This window comes from Terrapene carolina, unplaced genomic scaffold (assembly GCF_002925995.2).
Source record: "Terrapene carolina triunguis isolate 2854851 unplaced genomic scaffold, T_m_triunguis-2.0 Scaffold42, whole genome shotgun sequence".
Classification (NCBI taxonomy): Eukaryota; Metazoa; Chordata; order Testudines; family Emydidae; genus Terrapene; species Terrapene triunguis.
Genome location: NW_020664393.1, coordinates 4,690,164 through 4,716,473, shown reverse-complemented (window position 1 = coordinate 4,716,473; position 26,310 = coordinate 4,690,164). Strand labels below are relative to the sequence as shown.

General features: G+C 39.9%; 1 protein-coding gene across 1 annotated transcript in view; it reads left to right on the top strand.

Moving 5' to 3' along the window:
• CDC40 (cell division cycle 40) overlaps positions 1-26,310 on the top strand; it is a 59,123-nt gene that overhangs the window by 15,357 nt on the left and 17,456 nt on the right. Inside the window, exons 2-8 of the mRNA XM_024194287.3 lie at positions 4,819-4,905; positions 8,946-9,075; positions 14,872-14,955; positions 16,899-17,038; positions 17,882-17,978; positions 20,610-20,749; positions 24,947-25,021. Of these exons, the coding sequence (XP_024050055.2) occupies positions 4,819-4,905; positions 8,946-9,075; positions 14,872-14,955; positions 16,899-17,038; positions 17,882-17,978; positions 20,610-20,749; positions 24,947-25,021 (753 nt within the window). The remainder of the gene's footprint in view (positions 1-4,818; positions 4,906-8,945; positions 9,076-14,871; positions 14,956-16,898; positions 17,039-17,881; positions 17,979-20,609; positions 20,750-24,946; positions 25,022-26,310) is intronic.

Here is a 26,310-nt window from a genome sequence, read left to right as displayed (position 1 = left end):
AAAGCTAACTGCAGGGAAGGATTTCTTATCAGCCACAGGCAAACAGCACAGTAGGAACGGCCACCTCTGTCCCCTTAATTAAGTTCCCATATTTCAAGCAGGTTACCATGAGCGATATCACTCTCCTGAGGATTACACAGCGAGATAAAGAACGGATGTTGCTTGAATGCCAGCAAACACCGGGACCATACGCTGCCAGGCTTTGTCAGGCAATGATACCAGATTACTTGCTGCAAGCATGGCGTGGACAAGTGTCCTACCATGGAGGACGGAATAAAGCGGCACTGCCCAGAAACCTTGTGGCAAGGCTTTTGGAGTACCTGCAGGAGAGATTCATGGAAATGTCCCTGGAGGATTTCCGGTCCATCCCCAGACACGTTAACAGACTTTTCCAGTAGCTGTACTGGCTGCGAATGCATCCCAAGTCCTCAGGGCAAAATAATCATTAAAAAACCTTGCTTTTGAACTATGTTTTATATTTTAAAAGGTAAACTCACCTGAGGTCCCTTCCATGGGGTCATGGTCTTGGCTACTGGCTTGGGAGGCTTGGGAGGGTACTTCAGTCAGGGTGAGAAAAAGCTCCTGGCTGTTGGGGAGAACGGAGTGCTGGGTGCTCTCTGCAAGATCCTGATCTTCCTCCTCCTCCTCCTCATCCTCATCTTCCCCACCCTCAGAATCCTCAGGTGTAGAGACTATCCCAGACCCGGTTTGCACGATCACAGGTGGGGTAGTGGTGGCGGCCCCCCCTAGAATTGCATTCAGCTCTGCGTAGAAGCGGCATGTCCGCGGCTCTGACCCGGAGCGACCGTTTGCCTCCTTTGTTTTTTGATAGGCTTGTCTGAGCTCCTTCACTTTCACGCGGCACTGATCTGAGTCCCTATTGTGGCCTCTCTCCATCATGCCCTTGGAGATTTTATCAAAAGTTTTGGCATTTCGTCTCTTTGAACGAAGTTCTGCTAGCACTGAATCCTCACCCCATACAGCGATCAGATCCAGTACCTCCCGTGTGGTCCATGCTGGTGCTCTTTTTCGATTATCAGCCTGCATGGTTACCTGTGCTGATGAGCTGAGGTATCTGGGGTCACCTGTGCTCTCCACGCTGAGCAAACAGGAAACAGGAAATGCAATTCAAATTTTAATGGGTCTTTTCCTGTCTACCTGGCCAGTGCATGCGAGTTCAGATTGCTGTCCAGAGCGGTCAGTGGTGCACTGTGGGATAGCTCCTGGAGGCCAATAACATCGATTTGTGGCCACACTAACCCTAATTCGGATTAACAAAATCGATTTTGACGTTACTCCGTTCGTCGAGGTGGAGTTCAGAAATCGATTTAAAGGGCCCTTTAATTCGAATTAACAGGCTCCGTAGTGTGGACGGGTGAAGGGTTAATTCGGATTAACGCTTCTAAATCCGAATTAAAGTCCTAGTGTGGACCAGGCCAAAGTGTTGGGAAGAAGTGATCTTGGAGGCAGTCATGGCCATTTAAGACTTTAGAGCTTTGAAACAGTATCTTAAGTTGCACCCATAAACTAATTGGAAGCCAGTGCAGATTCTGGAGCACAGGTGCAATGTTTCATGCTTTAAAAAAAGCAAGATGGGTATATCCCCTGTCACACATACCCTGCTCTCCAGTTGAGGGAACTGATGTCAAATCTCTTTCTTTAGGCTGGATCTCCAGACCTTCCAGTTTAATCTCAACTTGGATTGAGTCGATGCCAGTGTGCTCTCATCCAAGCCTATGAGTAAGCTGATCAAGTGCATCAGCTTGGTCAGATGTCATCTCTGAGTACAATATGCCACTCATAGTAACATTGTTCTAGTTCACGTTAAATAATTTGCAATTTATAAAGGCTAAATTACATAATTTCTGTTTCTAAATCCAAATCAGGCAGAAGTGAAAAAGTATTCAGAAAGAATAAGATGTTTTGCAAAACCTAAGTACAGCTCTCAAGGGAAGTCTATCTTTTGTTGGTAATATCCATTTGAAGAACTGTATATGCTCAGATGGAAAATGTGTAAAACTTATCATCGTTCCACAGGAATCTAGAGGACTAGTCAACAAACACTCCATTTCTGATTTCCTTAAAAAGTAAGCATAATGAAAAGCATTAAAAGTGTAGAGAAGGCTATGTTGTCACTTTGACTTTCTTATCCTTTAGCCCAAGAATCAGAAAGGTATGTTGTGTTAACTGGATGATATTCAGCTTATATAAGCAGATGCAACTCTCATTGAAGACAATAGTGGCACCTGCTTCTCAGTCTTTATGCCAGGGCTGAATTTGACCAATTATAATGCATAAGGATGAATTAGTCTTGGTTTACATAGATCCCTGGCCCAGGCAGCTTATCTAATTTTGAGAGATAAAGGCAAACTGTTAACTCTCTTCATGTCTACTTTATCCTTTTATGTTCTGAAGTTTCAGATCAGAACAACCCACAGAGATAGGTTGTTTTATTTTTTTTTTTTAGCAGAAAGTGCTTCCCATGGCTGGTGATAACCATTTGTGCCAGCCAGTTGACTAGGAAGCCTCACTTGAACAGCAGCTCTGTCCAGGGTGTTCACCTCCCACACAGATGTCCTAAAGATGAGCATGCTGGATCTGGTTCCAAGATATTATGGTGGAAATATTACATGCTTTCAGGGTCAGTGGTGATCTATTTAAACAGAGGGAGGATGAGGCAAAATGAGCAGGCTTCTAATCAGAGGTGTGTATGTGGACTGTGAGCTTGATACTAACTGACCTCAACTAAACTGGAAAAACGTGCTATAATCTGGGGCAAAAATACAGATTGTTGCATTCATTTTTGGCCCAACCAATGGAAGTGAGGGAAGAGGTATGTATATAAAAATATATTTATATATTTCTGCCTTGAACACGAGAACTTTCCCTATGTAGATTTCCAAGGAGAGAAGCCCTATTACAGCATGCCTTCAGAATGGGAGAAAATGTGCATCAGTAGCAGCAGAAGCATGTTCAGCGACGTGTGTGTTCCACATGGTGTCTGCCTTGCATCTTCCCATTGTCCAAACTGAATGAATGCCAGAGTAATCAAAAGCACTGGATGGATAAACTTCCTAGTCGTATTAGTTACTGGCCTGCGATTTAGGAGGCTGAGAGTTATGGTCTTGGCAAGAATGTCAATAGGGAAGGCTGGTCCAGCAGTCCATTGATAACCTAATCCATTATCATAAAGGGGTAGTAGAGTTCAGTACTTGATTTTTGTACCCAGTTCAACAAAGCTTACAGCTATGGTACATCCTTGTTTCGTTGAAGCATAGCAGCATCCACAGGTAATGCTTTCTACCACCTCTGGTTGGAAAGAGACTCTCTCCCATCTTCATGGATGATCATCTGGCTTTGCTTATATATGCCTTTGCCACTTCCTAGCTGGAATGCACCAATGCAATACACCTGGGCATGAAGCCATCAGGCCTTAGAAAACTTTAGCTAGTACAGAACATAGCAGTGTATCTCCTCAGCAATATGGGCTACCACAAGCTGTGGAGGTCTTGGTCCTTCTCTACAAGGTTCTCAGTGGCCTGAGTCCAGAATACATAAAAGATCATCCAAAGCTCCAGGATGTGGACCACGGTTAATGACTTTTGGAGCATAAGGGAAAGCTTTTCTGTGCAGGAAGATGGAGTGTTTTGGGGGGCAGGTCCCAGATTGTGGGATGAACTCACAGGGATCAAGGACTATCCTAAACATCTCCACCTTCTGATCCCAGTGCAACACATACTACTTTTACCTTCCCTTCTTATATATGTGCATATTCCTATGTTTTTAGTGTAAGCATACAAATTAAACCTAACAAAACACTACACTGCATACACATATTTCCCCTGGAGAGAGGATGAAGAATGAGCCACATGTGAAATATGCTAGGTGTGTTGCTTAATGCATTACTGGAAGGTGCTCAGGTACTATCAGTGAGGAGGGTGGTGTAAGTACCTGTATAAAATAGAATAACTTCATCCATGTGGGGGAGTGAAAAAATCTCTTTAGCCAGACAGTTGGCTCAAAAGCAATGTTGACTGCCTTTGGAGGGATGATGCAAAGTAGAGTTGAGGATGGAGGCCAAGATTTTCAAAAGTGATACATGATTTTAATGCCTCAATATATGGGTGCCCAACTGAGATGTCAGATTTTCAGAGGATGGATGTTTAGCACTGGATGAAAATTGGGCCCCTTTAAAGTATATGTTGAGTTATGCACCAAAATCACTGGTCACTTCATAAAATCTTTGGCAGCTGTGAAGGAAAAATAGGGGAACATAGTGACTAACAGAGATTCTTGGTACCTGGCATCTTTACAAAGACATCTGCATCAGGGAGGGAAGATAGTTTGCATAGGGTTCTGTTTATACGCTGTGTATGTGAAAGAGAATTAATAGATGGAGGGAATTCCTAATAACCCTGTATCTACAGAAATATCTTCTAAAACATTTCCCAAGCTCCCACTGTTTTGTTTTTCCCAAGGTACTTTGCTTTTTCTCCAATAGGCTAATGGGTATAGGGGGGCAGATGTTAGAAAATTGGGTGTGGGTTTTTTTTTAATTGCGCTTACAACTTTACCGGTAAAGTTGAGCCTTAATTAAAAACTTGTCAGACTTTTGTTCTTCATCGAACTGATGAATAAGAATTCTCGCCAAGCTTTTCCTGATATTTTTTTTTTCTTCAGAACTAAAAGTAAAATTACATAGGTATAATTTAAAAAGCATACTGTGCCCCATACAGTCAAATTAGCATCCGGTATTTTAGATTAGCTATATATGAGAAGTTTTGGTTACATTTCAGTAGCACTTTTGCTGTATTTCAGGAAGATGTAGAGACGGGAGTCCACCTCGATCCTGCAATCAAGGAAGTTCAGTACAATCCCACTTACGACACCATGTTTGCACCAGAGGTAAGAAGATTTTTATTAAAACCAGAAATGTTAGTCTTCCAAATTAATTGGCATTCCACTGAGAAATGTATGTGGCTTAAAAGGAATGTTTCATGTTAAAATTGTTCTAATGTGAAATTCAGACATTGCAATGCCTGTCCTCTTCAAATATAAATGTATAGAGTTCCTCAAGTACTCTCTAGATTCAGGGATGCCTCAAGCTTCTGGACTTTAAAGGAAAGATAAGAACTTGGGTGAACTGTGAAAGACACCACATAACACAAACAGGTACCCTGAGGATGTCATGTACATTTGTAATATAACTTTAAACTATTTTAAAGCTATTCTAAGAGAAGAATCGTAAGAGCTCTTCTCTACCAAACTATAGAGCAGGGATCAGCAACCTTTGGCCCGCGGCCTGCCAGGGTAAGCACCCTGGCGGGGCGGGCCGGTTTGTTTACCTGCCGTGTCCGGAGGTTCGGCCGATCGCGGCTCCCACTGGCCGCGGTTCGCCACTCCAGGCCAATGGGGGCTGCAGGAAATGGCAGCCAGCACATCCCTCGGCCCGCGCCGCTTCCTGCCACCCCCATTGGCCTGGAGCGGCGAACCGCAGCCAGTGGGAGCTGCGATTGGCTGAACCTGCGGACGCCGCAGGTAAACAAACCAGCCCGGCCCGTCAGAGTCCTTACCCTGGCGGGCCACGGGCCAAAGGTTGCCGATCCCTGCTATAGAGTATATAGAGTAGGAAAGATGGAAATCAAATAATGTGGAGCATTGTGCTGTTAAGAAGCCAGTACAGGATATTACCTGGCTGAACATCCTGAAGTGTCCTGTCTTCAGTTCTTTTGATGTCTACTCATAATGTTAATCAGTGAGCAGTTGCCAGAAGTTGTATAGATCTATAGGTTATAGAAAATGGGTATAGTTTTGTATAAAACTAAAACCCAGTATTACCAATAGAAGCAGTATTCGTGTCATGATATTTAACTCAAGTATTTTCAATTTTTTTTTTTTTTTTCAAATGAATGCAGTGTACAAAATTCTTTTGGGTTAAAATTAGCCTTCTTCAAAACAACTTGAACTGTTTTTGTATCTTAACTGTTTTTCAGTAGCCTACAAACTATTTGTCTGAAGGATTAAAACAGATGGTTTAAGCCTTCAAGTTGTGTATAAATAATTCTATAAATTATTTGAAAACCTCCTTAGTGTTATGATACAGTATAAGAATTAATGTCACATTTAGACAAATAAAGGCTGTCTGCAGATTGGAAGACAACTCTGCATAAATTTTGCATCAGTTATGCTTTGTTTAGAAAACTTATTGTGCAACAATGTGAGCTAGACGCTATTTTAAACAAAAGCTCGCAATCTGCACTTTAAGTGGGCCAAATAGACAACAATACTGTCTCAATTTATGGCTGTTGGTTTGCATAGATGTTTGATTTAAGAAACCCAAGTGGTGTCAAGTGGGACAGGTTCAAGGCTTTGTGATTGGAGCCAGCAAGCACAGAAGTCATAGTGAATGTGTGGCACTTGATTTGCACCTATTAATTAAATACTTTCTCTATCTTGTCCATGGTGACTTCAGGAAAAGTTACTTCTTTATCATCTTGGAAAAGAAAATTAAGGCGGGGGATGAACTGCTGGTGGAGTCCCTGAGACTGGAACGAGAGCTGTCTACACAGTTCTCTCACCTTCCTGTAATTATAGACAGAACGGCGCTGTAGGCCTCTAACAAGAATTTTAGAAAGACAGGAACTGTAAAATGGAATATCACAGTGAAAATTAATTATTCATTGTTAACTTCTGTCTCGTGATGAGGAAGTAAACTGAGAACCAGTACAGTTCTTTACACAGCATATTGTCGACTTGGGGAATCCACTGCCACAGGAGATCAAGCCTAAGGGGCTGATCCTGGGCTGCATTCAGCATGCGTAAATCCTGCTGAGTACGTTTGGTGCTGCATATGTGAAACACATCTCTGAATCTGATCAAAATATGGCTTCATCCTTTCTTCTTCAAAGGACAGGATAATTTTATGACTAGTAATATTCAAGATAAGATAATGGTAATCAAATCTTATGCTTCTGTGCTTAAAATCTCTCTTCCTATGTAATTATTGTGTAATTGGCTGGTGAGTTATGAGTGTTTTTTCTTTTTATTGAGAAAAGGTGTTAGGTATTGCTGGAGACAATATAACATACAAATTGGATTCATGGCCTGATCTGGTATGGGCAAGCAAGTACAGAATCAGAAGTGGTTCTGTTGATCCGTACTTGAATTCTGCACTAAAGACTTTTATTGGCATATGACTGGGAATTGAGTATACACAAAAAATCTAATGGATTAAATGATTCTCTCTCTTTTTGAAATTCATAAGAAAAAAATGAGAAAAATAGGTTTTAAGTCAGGGGAGAGAATAGGAAACTTTTTTCAAGGAAGAGGAGGCTGGGTTAATTCTATTATCTGCACTCTAAAATGTGTCAAATTATTACATTTAAAAACAATTTAATCTTGAGATTGGTATTCAGCACAGGAATGCACCTTGGGGAATAAGCAACATGTATAAAAGGTAATATACTTAGCTTTAATACATGCAGCTGTCAGTCTTGAAATCACAGCTGCTCAGAGCTGGAAGTTATTTTTTTGCAAAGCTTGAGCCAATTTTGGTATGTATGGCCAATAAGTAGTACGGTTTGAGTTCTCAGAGGTAAAATAAATCCTTTTTGATTCGGCTTCATCAACTGTTTTGAGGCAAGAATATGCAGCCTCTGTAAGATATGATAGTTTAGTGTCTTAAAAGTTACAACCATAGAGTTTCTAGTTTAATCGACTAATAACATAGTAAACCTGTAGCATCACTTGTAGTGGTCAATTTTACATTAAAAAAATGCTTGAGATTGCTTTGGTAAATACAGATAAAATATTCAGTTTCTAATTTCTCCTTGGGAATTGGGGAGGAGTGAATAACATGGGAAAAGAACATCCATGTGCTATGAGCATGACATGTTACAGTATTGGGAGACAGCTCTGCACTATTTCAGTACTGGTGCTCTTGCCATGTATGGGGAATACTTAATCTGTACTTGTATGTAAGTATCTAGATGAGCCTTACCTGTGCTTCATTCTGTTTGCCCAGTCCAGAATGGGCTTGTTTATGGGACACATCACAGACGTGTGTATGCATACAAACACTTCTGGCCCTTGTGTGTACCATATGCCTGTTCTCCATATTTTGAGAGAGCCCATTGACTTGCATGGAAATCCATTCAGATAGGGCAGAATATACAAGTCAAGATCTGCCATGCAGATCTAAAGAAACTTCTGCTCTTGCATTTCAGCTCTTCCCTCCCAACTCATCACTTTGCTGTAACTAGACACTATATCCAATTCTGTAAACTCTCCTATGTAACTCTCTGTGAACCATGTGATACTTCACTTAACCAATACACAAATATAAAATTGTATAGTACTGCACTTTCTTTAGAAAACAGATGTGCATTTGTGTATGAATTGTCTATATTCTGTAGTTGTGCAGCTGATCCTGCTGATATATTATCACATTTTTATTTTGAGTGATAAAGATTTTTACAAGGCAATTTCCATATTGGTACAACAGTTCTCTAGGGTTTGACTTTCAAAAAAAGATAATACTATGTGGTTTTAGCTTCCCCTTCCCCCTTTCCTGTTTTCTTCTGTATGTTTGAATTATTTACCTATTTAATGGGAGGTTTTGCGTGTGGAGTAATTTTTTTTTATTGACTTGACCTTGCCAACAGTGCTGTGGGCAAGAAGCTCCACCAAGAAAATTACTTAATGCGTAAAGAAACTCCTATTCTAATTGGTATATAATATAATGTACAAATATTATTCTGACATATATTCAGTTACAGTAATCATAAAAGGAAAGTAAGCTAAAGCCGCTATGTACTGCCCTTCTTGAAAGTCACACAGTTCGTGCCCTATAGAACGTTATAGATGATTACAAAATACTTAGCAAGAAACTATTTCCTTCTAGAATAGTGTACAACCTTTAAATACTTTTAATTTTGTTGATGCAGTTTGGGCCAGAAAACCCGTTTAGGACTCAGCAGATGGCTGCACCTAGGAATATGCTTTCTGGATATGCAGAACCAACACACATCAATGATTTCATGTTTGAACAACAGAGAAGAACATTTGCAACTTATGGTAAGACGTACAACTCCTTATATTTAACCCTTGAGGCTGATCTCTGTCTTAAACTGTCACATGTGTGGCTGGGCCTGTAACAGACTTACAAAATAATATTAAATGAGAATCTGCACAGTTATAGATCATGGCATTTATTTTGGAAATGTTATTCAGTTATTCCCTCTGAAATGTTAATCAAATGCAAGACCTCCTACTGAACCACTTTAATTAAACCCTCCTTTAGTCGTGGTTATATAGAAGATAGAAATTACAATTTCACATTTTAACAAATTGACAAAAAATTATATGACAGAACCTACCCACAATAGGCTTATGATTCTAGCACAATGTAGCTATCAGAAAGTTAAAAAAGCTACTTACCATAGCAACTGGTTCTTCATGATGGTTGCATATATGGATCCACGCTTCCCACCCACCTTCCTCACTTCTTCAGTATTTTGTTCATGATTTCTGAATTAATGGAAGGAAATGGGTGGGTGGTTGGTGCCAACACCCTTTTTTTTAAGTTTTCTGTCTCAGCAGTGTGAGGGTGTATGGACTCATAGAGGATGCTTGCTAGAAGCTTTGAGCTCTTGTTAAAGGCACTCATCTCCTTATGCATGTAGATCCATATGGGCAATTGCCATAGTAACCAGTTAATTCATCTCAAAGACCTTTTTTTAGCTTTCAAATAGCTACATTGTGAAAAAGCATAAAGCTCGTTTTGATCTTGTTCTTCAGATTGAAACAGTGCCATAGAAAATATACAATATGTAAAAGCAAGTGGATTTCTGAGCTTTTTCAGGTAGAAAGAATGTGCTGTGTATTTACATGAAATTTTAACAAGTTTTCTTGTACATTTCAGCATACAAGGCTTTTATTTTTTCTCTTAACATTTGTTTATAATTGTTAAAAACGTATCAGTTTTTAAAATATAAAGTTTAATTTGGTATGCTTCTGGTGATGTCAACACTAGACAGCTTCCAGTGGCGCTGCTCTAGCGATGCAGCTGTGCTGCTCTGAGATCTCTTGTGTAGCTGCTTCATGCTGACGGGAGAGAGCTCTCCTGTCAACATAAGTAATCAACCCCGAACGAGCAGCGGTAGCTGTGTCAGTGGGAGAAGCTCTCCCACCGACGTAGCACTGTGCACACTAGTGCTTATGCTGGCGTAACTTACATTGCGTGGGGGGGTGGATTATTCACACCCCTGAGCAACATAAGTTTTGTCGATGTAAGTGGTACTGTAGACATGGCCTCCTTCTGGTGAAGTATGAGAGTTTGAAGAGCATAAGTTATCCACCAGGCAGGTTCTGAAATTTCCACACAAATTTTTAAATAACATATAATACTCAGTCCACCGCTGTTTTAAAAGATCTGCGTATGCAGATTGCTTTCTAAATTAAACTGTGTTATTAAGGCCATGATCCTGCAATTGATTGCATGGCACAAAAGTCTGCCCACATGCTGAGCCCCATGGACTTCACTGGGGCACTGTGGCCATGCAGCAATCTGCTTGTGTGCTATCAATTGCAGGATTGGGACATCAAGGTTTAAATTATGAAAACTAGAGTCAGTGTGAGCCATGTTTACCCAGAAAATCGTGAGGATAAAGTATCAAATTTTAAGTAATTCTTTCAACTGTCATAAATTACCATTTAATGTGTATATCTTCAAATTTTCTTTTTCAGTTTCCTCTTTGGTTTGTTGTTGCTTGTTTCCATATGCACCAGCTACCATTAGTACTATTTTATAAGTGTGAAACTCATTGGGTATGTCTACACCTGCAGCACCGAGTCTGAGTCCATGTTAGCTGACTCAGGTTCATCGGGCTCGGGCTGCGGGGCTATAAAACTGCAGTGTAGACATTCCCCCTTGCAGAGACTCAGAGCCCAGGCTCCAGTCCACACCCAAACGTCTATACTGCAGTTTTATAGCCCCGCAGCCCGAGTTCTGCCAGCCCAAGTGAGCTGGCCTGAGACAGCCGTGGCCTTGCCATAGGTCTTGTATTGCAGTGTAGACATACCTATTTTTATGAGTAACAGAAAATAGTGGCAACCTTGTCCATAGGATCTTTGTATTGTTCTGGGGATGGTTCCAGAAGTGGAGCAGCAAAAAAGCTGTGCTAGACTCGGTAAATCAGAAGAACCAGCACGGAAGCATTAGGAGGGGCAGTAAATGAGAATTGTGATGTCTCCGCATATTAGCAAGTTTGTTATGAATTACTTGAAAACATACCAGAATTCTTGAAATATGTTGCTAGAGTCTCATTGTACCATTGTCCATAGAAAACGTTACCTTGAAAAATTGCCTTTCAGTTTTGGGAAGGGAAGATAAAAATTTCTCATGGTAAATTGGATTAGTAGCAGAGCAGAAGTGTGTAGCTGTCTCTATATAAATCTAGGTGGGAAGCAATGTTGCTAACTGATTCCGCTTCAGCATATTGGAAGAATCTGTAAAGTAACCCTGCTTCAAAGTTGCAGGTTTCAAAGGCCTCCTACATCAGCTGTTGGGGCCCATTTTGTTCACTGGCATTTGTTTAACCAGTGACTTTTCTCTAGAAATGCAAATTAAATGTGTTGTAATATAGAGGGCCTTGTAGGTGAAATAGTTTTGTAAAAGGAAGCAAAGGGAATTGGTGAGGGAATTCTGTGCCTTCCATTTAACCTATTTACTATACGTAGAATTACAATCTTGTTTTATGTGTGATTCTTTAAAATTTAATACTCAGTCAACTAAAACCCTGTTTATTATATTGCTTGGCAAACAAAACAAATAGTTTTGTGGCTCAAAATATTTTCATTCTACTTTTCTTAAGATAAGTACTTAACTTTCCTGTCAGCAATATTCTTTCTGTCCCCATTCTTGGAAGGGACAGGGGCATACTTCTTATACCAGGGGTGGGCAAACTACGGCCTGTAGGTGACATCTAGCCCACCAGCTGATTGAATCCGGCCATTGAACTCCCGCTGGGGAGCAGGGTCTGGGGCTTGCCCCGCTCCCACGCTCCAGCCGGGGATTGGGGTTGGGGGTTGCTCTGCGCATTCGTGCTGTGGCTCCCGGAAGCAGTGGAATGTCCCCCCTTTGGCTCCCACATTTAGGCGCGGCCAGGGGGCTCTGCGCGCTGCCCCGTCTGCAGGCGCTGCCCCCGCAGCTCCCATTGGCTGCAGTTCCCGGCCAATGGGAGCTGTGGGGGCAGCGCCTGCAGACGGGGCAGTGTGCAGAGCCCCCTGGCCGTGCCTCCAGGTAGGAGCAAGAGGAGGGACATGCTGCTGCTTCCGGGACCTGCTTGAGGTAAGCGCCGCCCGGAGCCTGCACCCCGACCCCCTCCCGTGCCCCAACCCCCTGCCCGAGCCCTGATCCCACTCCCGCCCTCCGAACCCCTCAGTCCCAGCCCGGAGCATCCTCCTGCATCCCCAGCCCCACCCCAGAGCCCGCACCCCCAGCCGAAACCCTCACGCCCCCCCCGGACCGACTTATTCGATGTAGCTTCTTGTTGTATCAGAGAACCAGGTCTAAGTGGCTAGTTATTAGACATCTGATTCACTTATTTTCATAAAAGTAGTTTGATGCCTAAATTTTCAGAAGTGACTATTGATCTTGGGTGCCTCCGATTTTTGGGTGGCCAACCTGAGATGCTTTAAAGGGGCTTGTTTTTCCGAAAGTGTTGTGCATGTAACGTCTGAAGGACAAGCAAGACTTTTACATACGTTCGCTAAGCACTGTTGCTCAGATCCAGCACCAAATAGGAGTAAGATTTGGCTAGTAATTTTTACAGGGCCCTAGAGTATGAGAAAGTGAGTGTTTCTATCAGTGTGTGCACATAACACTTATTAGAAGTATATTATCCTTGCATTCAAGTGTCACTGTCAAGGTACAGTTCACTTTGGCAGGTCTTTCAATTGCCTATTCTGTTGGGGTTGTTTAAAATTTCAGTATACGCATCCTTGGAGTTTCATTCTGCAAGAGTGAAGTAATCTACTATGAGTGCATCTTTAAAGAGATTTATTTATCTGTAATTGTTCTGTTATGTGCATTAGGCTTGTTTGTGCTTATTTACCCCCAACTTTTTTCAGATTTAAGGTGGAGTGGAATTGTGCCTTTCCAATCAACGTCAACGTATAATCTTGATGTCTCTAGTTTTAATTGCAGGAAAGATGTGAGTCAGGGCAGGTCATGTGAATGCCTAGCACGCTAACGCAGTAGGAGAAAAGAACGCTTTCCGTTGAAGCTGCATTGGGAAGTCTGCAGACTTCCCATTATAAAGTAGAAAAGCTTTTCTAGAAGAAAAGATACTGGACCAGTGTCAAACTTGCTTGTAAGTAGGCATGGCTCCCACTGAAGCCTGAATTTGACTCAGTTGCTCCATTCAGTGGCTTGCTGTCCCTTCTTCTCACTACTGAGCAAATGAGTCCCAGAGATGGTGTTAATACAGCTCGAGGACAAAGAAACCACTGCATTGATTTTGACATGTATCCAAAGTAGAATCTCTGCTTTAATAACAGAAACCTTGTAGCTTAGAGGAGCCCATTAGATGACTGGCTCAGTAACAGCAGACAGTTGTCCTGTAAATCTAATTGGCAATGTCTGTTCAGCTTGATTGTGTTCATCACATGATGGTATAACATTTAGATAATCTATGTAACAACTTGGAATAATTTTTACTAAGTTATTACACAGGCATGATGGAGCTTCATATTTTATCACAAAGAGATTTATTTATATTTCATTTTCCTATATTGTAGTATAGAGTGCTCTGTAGGGTCAGATCAGAGTTAAAGCACCAAAGCACAAGTCTTGATTCCAAAAGTAGATCTGCTGCTTTGCTCTGCTCTTCTAATGACTCCTCTGGACATTTAAAGAACAATTGACTCTTTCAGCATTTAAAAAAAAGTGGGAGTGTTGCTGAACCAGTGCACTTTGCCCAAGAGAAGGGGGGAATAATTGTGCTGGTGCAGGGATATCCATGGAGAGACTTTTCTAGTGTCCTAGTACTCTCTGTGCGGATCTGCAAAATGTCAAGTCATGTGACAGTGCTGCGTGGTGGTGTTTGCTCTAGCATTTATCTGGGGATTTTGTTGGTCATCTTCGCTTTCTTGATTTAATTATCTGAATTCTGAGGTCTTATTTGAGTCTTCAAAGGACACTGTCCCATTCAAATATTTAATTAAAATTCATTATATGTCCACAAGGGTGCACTCTTTCTCAAAAAAAATGGCATTAGTGATCGTAAATATTCTGTGTACCTATTCCATAAAAACTAGATTTAATTATTTATCTTTACAATAACATTAAAGGTTGTGCCATCTACTTGTGTTCTTCACACCACATTCCCAGTTATTTAATGCAATATGTACTATCATGTTGCATTTCTTGGATGCGCGTTGTGTATCTGTGCAGAATGGTACAAATTTAAAAATTAATATGTTGCTGTAACAGTTCAGTTTTAGGGCTGTTCCTGAGATTAGCACTCGGTACGTTAGCACATGGCTGAGTTCAATAACTTGACCAGCAACTGCTTCAACTTGTAAGAGGTTTGAGCGCTCTGGAAGCAACACGCTCAGACTCTAGTGGGAAGCGAGCACCAGGCAATGCTCTGCAGTAAATCCAGTAGCTAGGCTGGGAGAAAAGTTGATGGACTTCAAAGCGTATTTCATTCAGTCCTTCTTGGCTTAGGAAGATATCTTAAATATAGGGCTTTGAGGAAGATATATTGGGGCAAAGGTCCTCTGAGAACAAAGAGGAGAATCAGTCACAGGGAACATATGCAGAGCAAAAATTTCAGCTAACAACTGGTATTTCTGCTTTTATTATAGGTTATGCATTAGATCCCTCTCTAGATACTCAGGACGTTGCTACTAAATACATTGGTTCTGTAGAAGAAGCTGAAAAAAATCAAGGTAAGTAACGTCAAATTGGATATAAAACAAAATGGTGTTAATGGCACTCTGTTCTGTTGTTTCAGTTTTATAGAAAATAAATAATAGGCTATCGTGAGATGCTAGGAAATATTAACAAAGGTTTGTGATGATGTGTCAAGAGAGATGCTCCTTAGACCAGAAGTCTAGGATGAAATGTTGGATTTTTTTTTTTAAACTCAATAATGAACTGTAGTTTCCCTTCCATGGTCAGGTTAAGAACAGTTTTTGGGGGGAGAGGGGTGTTTCTCATTGTTTTGTTTTTGTTTTTTTCTGGAATGTGAATCTTTTTAATAGTCATCTGATTTTTTTCTAGCACAAGATTTCAGATTATGATTTGACATTCGAATAGAACATTTTTTTCATATACAAATGACTTAACAGGAGTATTTTTGGAGTTCAGTTGAGCTGTAGTGTCATCCTTATTCCATCATGCTTTGTGCTAAAATTGTACTTTTCCTGCATTGCAATAGCTGCTTAAAGTAGGTTAATCAGCTGTATCATACTACTCAGCAATACGGGGTAAGCTGATAAATGATGTATACACCAGTTTGCCTTAACACTTCTGTTTGCAACTTTGTGTTATCAATAGTTAGCAAAATGGAGCTGTTCTCCCCACACATCCCAAAAGAAAAAGGTAGCCCAGATTTTCATCCAGAGGCAGAAGAGCCTGTAATTACTACTTTGATGTAACATATTAAATGTTTTTAGTTCTAGTAAAGTGGTTTCTTTACATTTGAAATTATGCTCATGTAAACACCTTCTCACTAGTAACATCTTCCCCCCATATAGCCTGAGATTTGTTCCTATGTTTAATTAATACATACTGCTGTACCTTATTCATTACATTATTTTCAAATAATGTTTTTAAAAGGCTTTAATTTCACTTTCTCCTTTAAAAGTGAAGTTGAGGATTTTAGAGTTCCTTTCACATAACAATTCCATTGGGGAGAGAGGCAGTCAAGATAAAAGTCGTACTTAAAATTAAAACTTAACCTGTTACTAATAACATCTGTAGTTAATTTAAAGTCTTTAAAAACTCTAATTTTATTTATAAGATGTACTGTTTGTTTGCTTTGACAGTACACTGGCTCTTTCCCTTTTGTTTATAGGCAGTGTTGCTTTCTGATTCATGTGCAGCAAATGTTTAGGATTTCTGAGTGTACACATTATTCTAAAAATCACTAATATATATCATCCTATGAAGGGTTTTGTACAACTAATGCATAATCTAAACTTTAATGTCTAAAACTCACTGTCACTTTGATTTCCCTCAATATTTTTCTTAATGTTTGTATATTGCAATGATGAAATTCTGAAAACACAAACTTTACTTTGTAAACGTAAAGAGCTTAGCACTCCCGGTAGGTTAGTGAATGTGTGCAGCTCAGTGTGAGACTTGAAAGATGCTTGGGCTGAAGTGGGGAAGGAAGAGTGGGCAGATGACTGGGGATTCTAATTATTTCTCTAGCGAGTGATCTTGAAAAAAAAATCTGGTCATGGAATAGAGAAGCTTAGTTTTCAGGGAAGTCAAGATGTCTGGACTCAATTGTTTTCCAAATTTTACAGAGTGCAAAGTGTGAAACAATTAAAAATGCCTAGTCACTGTGTTCATATGGCTGCAAAAGAGTAATGATAAATATATTTTTGTGGACTTCACATGTATTTTGACTCATGCATGATTAAGTAACTTATAACAACCATCCATCCATACCTAGAATCTTGCAGCCTACCCATCTCCTCGTTACTTTGGATTAAATTAGCTACAGTCATAAGTAGGTAAGTGAAGCAGCATTGTGATCCTGAAAACCTCTTCCCTTCTGATATTACTTGGTGTTTCTATACTGAAAATACAGTGACTTGTGTTCTTGACGTTAAATGTTGCATAAACGTCAGTGTCTATAGTGTTATGTTTCTTCCTGCAGGTTTAACAGTATTTGAAACAGGACAAAAGAAAATAGAAAAAAGGAAGAAATTCAAAGAGAACGATGCATCTAATATTGATGGCTTCCTGGGACCATGGGCAAAATATGTGGATGAGAAAGAAGTAGCCAAGCCCTCAGAAGTGAGCGTTGTTTAAAGTGTATTGGGTAGGAATTTAGCAACATAGTGGCATACCATGGCAGAGACCTAGGTATGGAAGAAATCTTGTGACTTCACCAGTATAGGCCAGTGGAGACCAAATGCACTGTGGCAATGATACATTTGAACATAGTGCTTTAAGTGCTGTGTGTTTGAAAATTTGGACAGTGGCTTTAGAAGAGATTTTGTATTTATTTTGTTGGCCTGAGGGTAGCTGCTGTATGATAACAGAAGCAGCTAGGTAAAAAGAATAGTCAAGAAATACTCTTTAGTAGGAAAAAAGACCAGGCTTGCCTTTCTTCAATCATTGACACTTAGGGCTTGTCTACACATACAGCGCTGCAGTGGTGCAGGTGCACCGCGTCTGGTGAAGACGCTCTATGCCGATGGAGAGAGCGCTCCCCTCAGCATAATAAAACCATCTCCATGAGAGGAGGTAGCTATGTTGGGGAAGTCCTCCCACTGACATAGCACTGTCCACACCAGCGCTTATGTCAGTGTAACTTATATCACTCTGGGGAGTGGTTTATTCACACCCCGAGTGACATAAATTATGCTGATATAAGCTGTAGTGTAGAGAGAGCCTTTGCTATAGCCTATAAGCAAGAGTAGAATGCATTGTTTTTAAATTCTTTCTAGAGTGTGTATAACTTTCTAAGCTGCTCTGGCTTTGGTTAAAATTTTACTTTTTGTAATTGGCTTTTTTCCTATGTGGAAAATATTTCTAATATTCGTATTTAACAAGTACATTAATTTTAGTAAATAAACAGTGTCAGTTTTGGCTTTTTGTCTTTTAAAAAGTCAAGACCGTATTTTGTTTTTCTAGGAAGAGCAGAAAGAGTTGGATGAAATAACAGCAAAGAGGCAGAAGAAGGGCAAACACGAAGATGATAAACCTGGAGAGGAGAAGACTATCTTACATGGTAATGCCATTTTAGTCTGCTTTAATTTCTGCTACATTCATCATCCAGGATAATATCATGTGACTTCATGTCAGCTATACTGCTGACTCACTCTGGTAGCTATACCATGTGAATCCATTAGCTCCAATATAGAACTATAAAAGGAGTTAGATTCTCCCGTAGGCTGTGTCTACACTATAGACTTTTGAAGAGGTGTGATATCTGACCAACGTATCTGTGCTGACAAAAGCTCCTAGTGTGGATGCAGATATACCAGCAAATTTGCATTTTTACAGGTATAGCCTATTTCTTTCATGGGGGGGGGGGGAAAGAGTTTTACCGGTACCAAGTGCAGTTGTGCTGGTATAGCTGCATCCATGATAGGACCTAGTACCGGTAAAGCATCCCTAGTATAGACAAAGTCTAAGATAGAGGAACTAGGAGCAGGGGGAGAGAGGTCCTGCAGGGAACAGCCATATTCATGACCAAGCTCAACTGAAATGTTTTTAAATTAACAGAAAAAGGAAACCTCAGTAAGGGGGCAAATTTGAACTAGTGCCAGTTTGTATTGCTCAGAGTAGTGTGGCTATGTCACCTTCAAATTGCCATTCACTATTTTACAAAATGAAATCTTTAGGGTTTTGGGTTCTGCCTCGTTTCAGATTTAATACTTCACTAATCAATTGATGCAAGTTCAGTCTTATGCCTTGATCTTGTATCTGCAAGTAATACTTTGGATTACAGTTCATGCTGTAACAGATTATATATTAAACATTAGACAGTCACTTAAATTTTGTTCTTAGTCTATTTTATGCCAATTTTCTTGCTGTTGTGTTGTGAATAATTGTTTAGCCAAGTAGAGTTGCTGCATATTGAAAGTTTGCATCTTTACATAAGAATATTTACTTAGGGCCTCATCCCAAAGCCCTAAGCAGGCGAAATACCCAATCATTTCAATGACGGTTTTGCATGCATGGGGCCTTCATTAATACAATTAAAGAGAGTAATTTATAAACCGGGACTCTTCCTTCATTGGTGCTAATGCCTACCACAATTGGAAATTCTTTTCTCATAGTCATATACTAGGAAAAGGAAAGAGCTGTATCACTTACATTTATGACTTACAGTATTTGTCATGACCCTGGTATGTCAATAGCATAACACTTACTCAACAAAGTGAATAATACAGGACAAATAGACGTGATATTTTGTATCTAGTGATTTTTCCCCTCTGTTTTCCCAGCGGAAGTTTCATCAGGGAATAAATGTTAGGACTGCTTGTTCTGTACTTTTCAGCTGTAAATGATGGATCTCTGAAAAAACAAGCTTATGATCAGAAAGTCATCAGTGCTTCTGTTCTCTAACTGTGTATCTTTTATTAAATTATTGATAACTTATTCCCATGCAAAAAGACTTCACCTGGAGTTTAAGGTAGAATGGATCTAAAATAGTCTGACATAATACCCTTAAGTAACAATAAGTAACAATACTTTACTGTTCTCAAAACACGAACTTCATGGAAATTCCAAATTAATGTTCCATTGTATTAAATTACCTAAAATATTCAGTAATATGCAAGTAGACAGTTCAGGTCACTCAAACAACTTAATGTTGCCTCAAAAATGCTCCCATGAGACAATCTAGAAATTAAAAGATACTTATCTTTCCATTGCACAGGTTCATCTCCTTAGTCGCTAATGTCAAAGTGTTGAGTATTCTCTGAAACATCACTGCCTAAATATGACAGTTTCTTCCCAGTCTCAGAGAGGTTGAACTGTTCTCCTACTGGTTTTTGAATGTTATGATTCCTGATGTCAGATTTGTGTCCATTTATTCTTTTGCGTAGAGACTGTCCAGTTTGGCCAATGTACATGGCAGAATAACATTTTGAATAACATTCAAAAACCAGTAGGAGAACAGTTCAACCTCTCTGGTCACTCAGTAACAGACTTAAAGGTGGCAATTATGCAACAGAAAAGCTTCAAAAACAGACTCCAACGAGAAACTGCTGAACTTGAATTGATATGCAAACTAGATACTATCAACTTAGGCTTAAATAGAGACTGGGAATGGCTGAGCCATTATACGCATTGAATCTATTTCCCCCATGTTAAGTATCCTCACAGCTTCTTGTCAAACTGTCTTAAATGGGCTATCTTGATTATCGCTACAAAAGGTTTTTTTTTCTCCTGCTGACAACAGTTCATCTTAATTAATTAACCTCTTAGAGTTGGTTGGGCAACTCCCACCTTTTCATGTTCTCTGTATGTATATATATATCTCCTCACTATATGTTCCATTCTATGCATCCGATGAAGTGGGCTGTAGCCCACAAAAGCTTATGCTCAAATAAATTTGTTAGTCTCTAACACAAGTACTCCTGTTCTTTTAACCCAAACAGAGTTTCCAGGATTAGCAATCAGAAAAACTCAACTTCTTTTTTGTAAACTGGGCACATTTAATATCAAATGGCTGGGACACAATAAATGTAGAAATCCAAAGAGCAATTTTTGGTTACTTTTCAGAACAGGACTGCTGTCTTCTATTTAATTCTTAATCTTAATTGTATGTGATGGTTGGAACTTCCCAAGTCTGTAACCTTTGAAACTACAGGTTCCCTGCAATTCATAGTACTTTGTGTTTTTTTGTTAGTCAAAGAAATGTATGACTACCAGGGAAGATCCTATCTTCATGTTCCTCAAGATGTTGGCGTTAATCTCCGTTCTACAGTGCCCCCTGAGAAATGCTATCTCCCAAAGAAACAGCTCCATGTATGGTCTGGACATACAAAGGTAGGGAATATTGTTTGTTTTGCAAATGAGGTTTTTCTTTTTTCATAATGTAAATTTTTGTCTTTGTGGCTAAGTAGCTTTTGAGATCTGTATTTATAAAATAACGGACCCAGGCTCATTCAAGACAAATTTTCTGGAGTTTACAAAATTGTGCATAAACAAATTGGGTATTTGCATACTCAAATATGTATTCGTTCATTTACCAGTTACCATGCTCAATTGCAGGTTTTGCACATATGTAGGGAAATCCAGGTCCCCAGGAAGTCAATAGCAAAACTCCCACTGGCTTCAGTGGGACTAGGATTTCACCCATACACTAGTACATGAACAAATTAGGTTTAATTCTCGAGGATCATGAAAATTTTGCCCTTATTGTGAAAATTTGTAACCTAATTCCTTATCAAAAACAGTTTCATGGTATTAACAGTAACATCACAAGATTTCCCACAATGTAGTTGCTGACTACAGTTTCTCATGCAGAAGTCCTCCTTCACCAACACTATGTTTACACTACCACAAGTATAACTTGTGTCGCTCAGGGATGTGAATAAGCCACCCCCTGAGTTACAAAAATTACACTGACCTAAGCACTGATGTGGAAGGTGTGGGGAGTCCCTCAAAGAGAGGGAGGGTATCACCCAGGGAGCTTGTGGGAGGGATGCAGGGAGCCCCTTGTGTGTGCAGTGAGCTCAGCCTACAGAAGCTATGAAGTGTGCAACCCTTTAGTTATTTAGACTTTATGTATTACTGCACAAAGTCAGTGACATTAAATATCAATAACAGAAGGATTCCCTACTTTGCCAGGAGCTCTTAGAGATAGAGTCTTGGGTAAAAGCCAGCTCACTTAGGCTCAATCCAGAGAAACCTGAGATGAAGCTGGGAGGAGGAGGAGAAACATTTTAAAGAACTATTTAACTGCTCCTTGAATTCTGGTTTGTTTTTTTTTACAATCATCGGAGTGGCTTGAAATCTCAGGTTCTTACTAGACTGTTCTCCATGCACCCAAATGAGAATGGCCAGCAACTCTTTCACTTCTAGCTGGCCAGGATATTGTGCCTGTCCATCCCTTCTAGATACAGCTTTTATTCTGGTTAAAATGTGTTTATTACCAAATGGTTGGTCTGCTGTAGTGCCTAATCTAGAGCTAGCCTTGAAGACCATTTAGCAGGTCCATATAGTGCAGACTGGATCTGCTTGTCTTTTCGGTAGTATAGACTGCGGATGTGGCACACTGTTCTGACCTGTAAATTGGTTGCTGATGTCTTTTCTGGGTGAAATTCAGTGTTGGTTTCAGTCTAAATAAAGCTTAAAATGTCTGGACCTTAACCCTGGTCTACACTACAGAGTTAGGTCGATGCAAGGCAGCTTACGTTGACCTAACTCTGTAAGCGTCTATGCTGAAATGTAACTTGCCCGCTACGCTGACTTAATAACTCCACCTCCGCGAGAGAGAGAGTGCTTAGGTTGATGTAGTTAGGTCGACACAGTGTCAGTGTAGAAACTGCGTTGCTTAGATTGACTTTCAGGAGCTATCCCACAATGCCCCACACTGACAGTTAAATTGGTCCACGCGCTCCTGGTGAGGACGCGCACCACCGACAAGGCACGTAGTATGGACATGCAAAAGCAATTTAATTATTGTGGTGGCTGTACGTTGACGTAACTTAGGTTGACGTGATTTTGTACTGTAGACATACCCTTAATTTTCAGAGGCTGCCTCTGCCATGTGTAGTAGGACAACTGCACTCTGAAGAAGCCCCTTTAGTTAGCTGTTACTAGATAGAAGCTGTTGAATCAGGGGCAGGTATTTTTCAGAGTTGGGCCCTCACCATTGAAATTTGATTTTGCCGATAATGCATCTGAACCCAAGTTAGATTAAGTTTATGATAAAATTCAAGGCACATTCCTTACCCAGAGCTTTCAACTCAAGGCAGACTCTGGAGACTCCTAATGTTTAATCCCTAGGCATTTAATCTACTGGCTGCTATCCACTGTCTTGGATCTCATCCAGTAAAATGAGCCAGCTTTAGCAGAAGGTATATGCTCCTCATTCATGCATGGTCATTAGGTACTATCCTAATCATGTTAGATGTGCTTAAACATGACATTGTGTTAATTGTGTTGAATATCTGCAGTAAGAAGAAAATATTATTATCGAGGCCTGGTATATTCTGTGATCAGCTGGGCCTGAATTCTGGGGCCGTGTTCTTAGAATCTCTAGCATTTTGGTGCAGCAGGCTGGAAATGATGTAGAATCATTTACACTTGAAAAATGAACAGTGCAAATGAATGATCTATGAAAACGAAGATACAAGTAGTGCAGTGGTCCCTGTGTGTTTTGGTACTTTTTCTACATAGGTCCCACAATTTCAGTATTTAATATGCCAAACTTTTTATACTGACAATGCATAACTAAGCTTTTGCAGGAGGGCAGAGAAAGAGCAAGCTAGATACCGTGGCAGCTAAGGATATTTTGGGCTTTGGCCCTAAGAGAGAGAAGCACATGAGCTGTGCCTTTCTGCTGAAAGGGGCAGCACTGAAATGTTGACATCTCAATGGGGTGGTAAAGATTAACGTTGTAATGATTTGGACAGTTTCTGCCTCCTTTTGGCACTGTTGTGTCTGGCTTTTTGCATAATTCTGAACTTGAGAAATCTTGGGTGAAAATCGTGGCCCAATGGAAGTCAGTGCCAAAACTCCCTTTGACATCAGTGGGGCTAGGATTTTCATTCCTTGTGGGTTTTTCCCAGCACCAGCACTTTCTATTTATGGTAGCAGTAGTGGGAGAGCTTATATAGACCAACTGCAGAAGTTCTTACCACCAAGTCTGCTAATCCTGTTCAGTGAAGATAGTTGGAAGGTAAAAATGCCTGCATTCTGTCTACACTAGCACTTCCACCATTACTGCTCCCTGTAGAGCTGCACTATTGGAGTCCTATTGAGTAGTTAATCTTTTTTTGAGAAAATCTTTTTTTCACCCCACTGTGTTCCATGCACTGATTTCCGTGGTACCTCTTAAAATCCCCTGCAAATCTTTTATAACATTGAATAACCCTAATACTCAAGAAAAGATAGGTTTGTCTCCTACATTGTGTGTACTCTGAGTTGAGCTGTTGCTTACTCATCAGAAAACTGCACATGCAGATGGTTCATATATGAACAATTATCTGTGTTTACATTGCAAATTTTAGTGGGAAAAGTTTGCCAATACAACTTAACTGCTATGAAAATTTGGTTTTGTATCTGCCAACTTAGTGCCTCTTTTGTTTGTTGAGCACTAAGGAGGCTTGGGAGGCTGTATAAATAAACAGGAATAGTTTTCAAGTGTGTTTAAATTACTATCTGAATCAGTGTTTCCTTCACTTCCTTCTCCCATTCTGAGTTCAAGATTTAGTTTCCTTGTATTCGTGATGTTTCAAACTTCATATGCAACATAGTATGTTTATGAACTCCCTTGCTCTGTTTAGGTATCTGTAATAGAATAAGCTTTTTGTAGGAAATCAGGATGCTGTAAAATAAAATGATGTAAAGTATTGTTTATCTGAAAGTCTTTTGGGTTTTTTTCCCCACATACATATCTGTTTAAAAATCTGATTGCAGCCCACTGGGATTGCTCACCTGAGTAAAGTTACAAATGGCCTTTAGTGTTTGCAGGGTCAGGGCCTGTGTGGTTGAAGTTGTTGTCATGCAAGAGGCCTGAGTTTGAAGTGACCCCAGGAGGCTGCTTAGAGAGGCCCCAGTTCCTGGTCACAGGATTGTAGTATAGAGAGGATTGTAATCACGATTGTGCAGAACTGGGTGTATTATGAAGAGGTCAGATTGGCAGGGGGGAGAGCTCTGTGTTCTTCTTTTGTCAAAGCTAACGTTCCAAACCCACAATTTGTATTTCTTTGCCAAGGGCTGCCATGGTAATGGTGTAGGTGGGTGTCAGTGTGGGAGGGGAAGGGAGCATGCACACAACGGTTGCGGTGACTCAAGATTGCCCCCTGGTGATTCAGCAGAAGCAATTGTTTAAAATACATTGCTGTGTTAAAGGAGTAGGAGATTGTACAGGCTCCTCTTCAATCTTTCACATTTCTGAAAAGGTTGTGTTTTAGGATTTCATCTAGATATTTTAGAAAAGAGGGAAAATGAGCTAGGAAAAAAATCCACATGCTCAATTTGCTGTTTCTTAATCATTTATGTTCTTATTTACAGGGTGTCAGTGCAGTCAGGTTGTTTCCACTCTCTGGCCACATATTGCTATCTTGCTCCATGGACTGTAAAATTAAAGTGAGTTGTTTCTGATATACCTTCACTTCATACAAATGTTGCATTCACAGCATTTAAATACTGAGTCTAATTTCTGTTAGAACACCTACTTTTCCAGGGTTTGAGACAAATTTAAACAGAGGTATCGGGCTAAAAATTGTCAAATAAATAGTTATCCTACATTATAGTTTTTCTCCCAGAAATGGTTTGAATTAGTTTCTTTGTTCTGCATAGAAATAAATAGTTAAGTTGTCAATCGCAGCCCTATCTAACTGCTTTGAATGTAAAAATAAATAATGCAGAAACTATTTTAATGCAATATAAAGATCACAGTTAAATGAAGTCAGGAAGTGCAAAAATTAAGGTTTCTGCAGCAACTTGGCTGCGTGTGTGTTAAATAGATGCCTATCACCACCCTGCCTATGCTGCATGTACTGTGTTTTGTATTCGTCTCCCTCATTTCTCACCTGTTTTTATGTTTAGATTGTAAGTAGGGCTGTCGATTAATTGCAGTTAACTCACACGATTAACTCAAAAAAATTAATCAGGCTTTAAAAAATTAATTGCAGTGTTAAACAGAATACCAACTGAATTTTTTTTAAATATTTTTGGATGTTTTTCAACATTTTTAAATATATTGATTTATATTACAATACAGTGTACAGTGTTCACTTTATATATAACTTTTGATTACAAATATTTGCACTGTAAAATGATAAAAGAAATAGTATTTTTCAATTCACCCCATACAAGTACTGTAGTGCAATCTCTTTATCATGAAAGTGTAACTTACAACTGTAGAATTTTTTTGTTACAGAACTGTACTCAAAAACAAAACAATGTAAAACTTCAGAGCCTACAAGTTCACTCAGTCCTACTTCTTGTTCAGCCAATTGCTAAGACAAACAAGTTTGTTTCCATTTACAGGAGATACTGTTGCCTGCTTCTTATTTACAATGTCACCTGAAAGTGAGAACAGGTGTTCGCATGGCACTTTTGTAGCTGGCGTTGCAAGGTATTTACGTGCCAGATGTGCTAAACATTCATATACCCCTTCATGCTTTGGCCACCATTCCAAAGGACATGCTTCCATGCTGATGATGTTCCTTAAAAAATGTGTTAATTAAATTTGTGGCTGAACTCCTTGGGGGAGAATTGTATGTCTCCTGTTCTGTTTTACCCTCATTCTGCCATATATTTCATGTTCTAGCAGTCTCGGATGATGACCCAGCACATGTTCGTTTTAAGAACACTTTCATGGCAGATTTGACAAAACGCAAAAAAGGTACTGATGTGAGATTTCTAAAAAT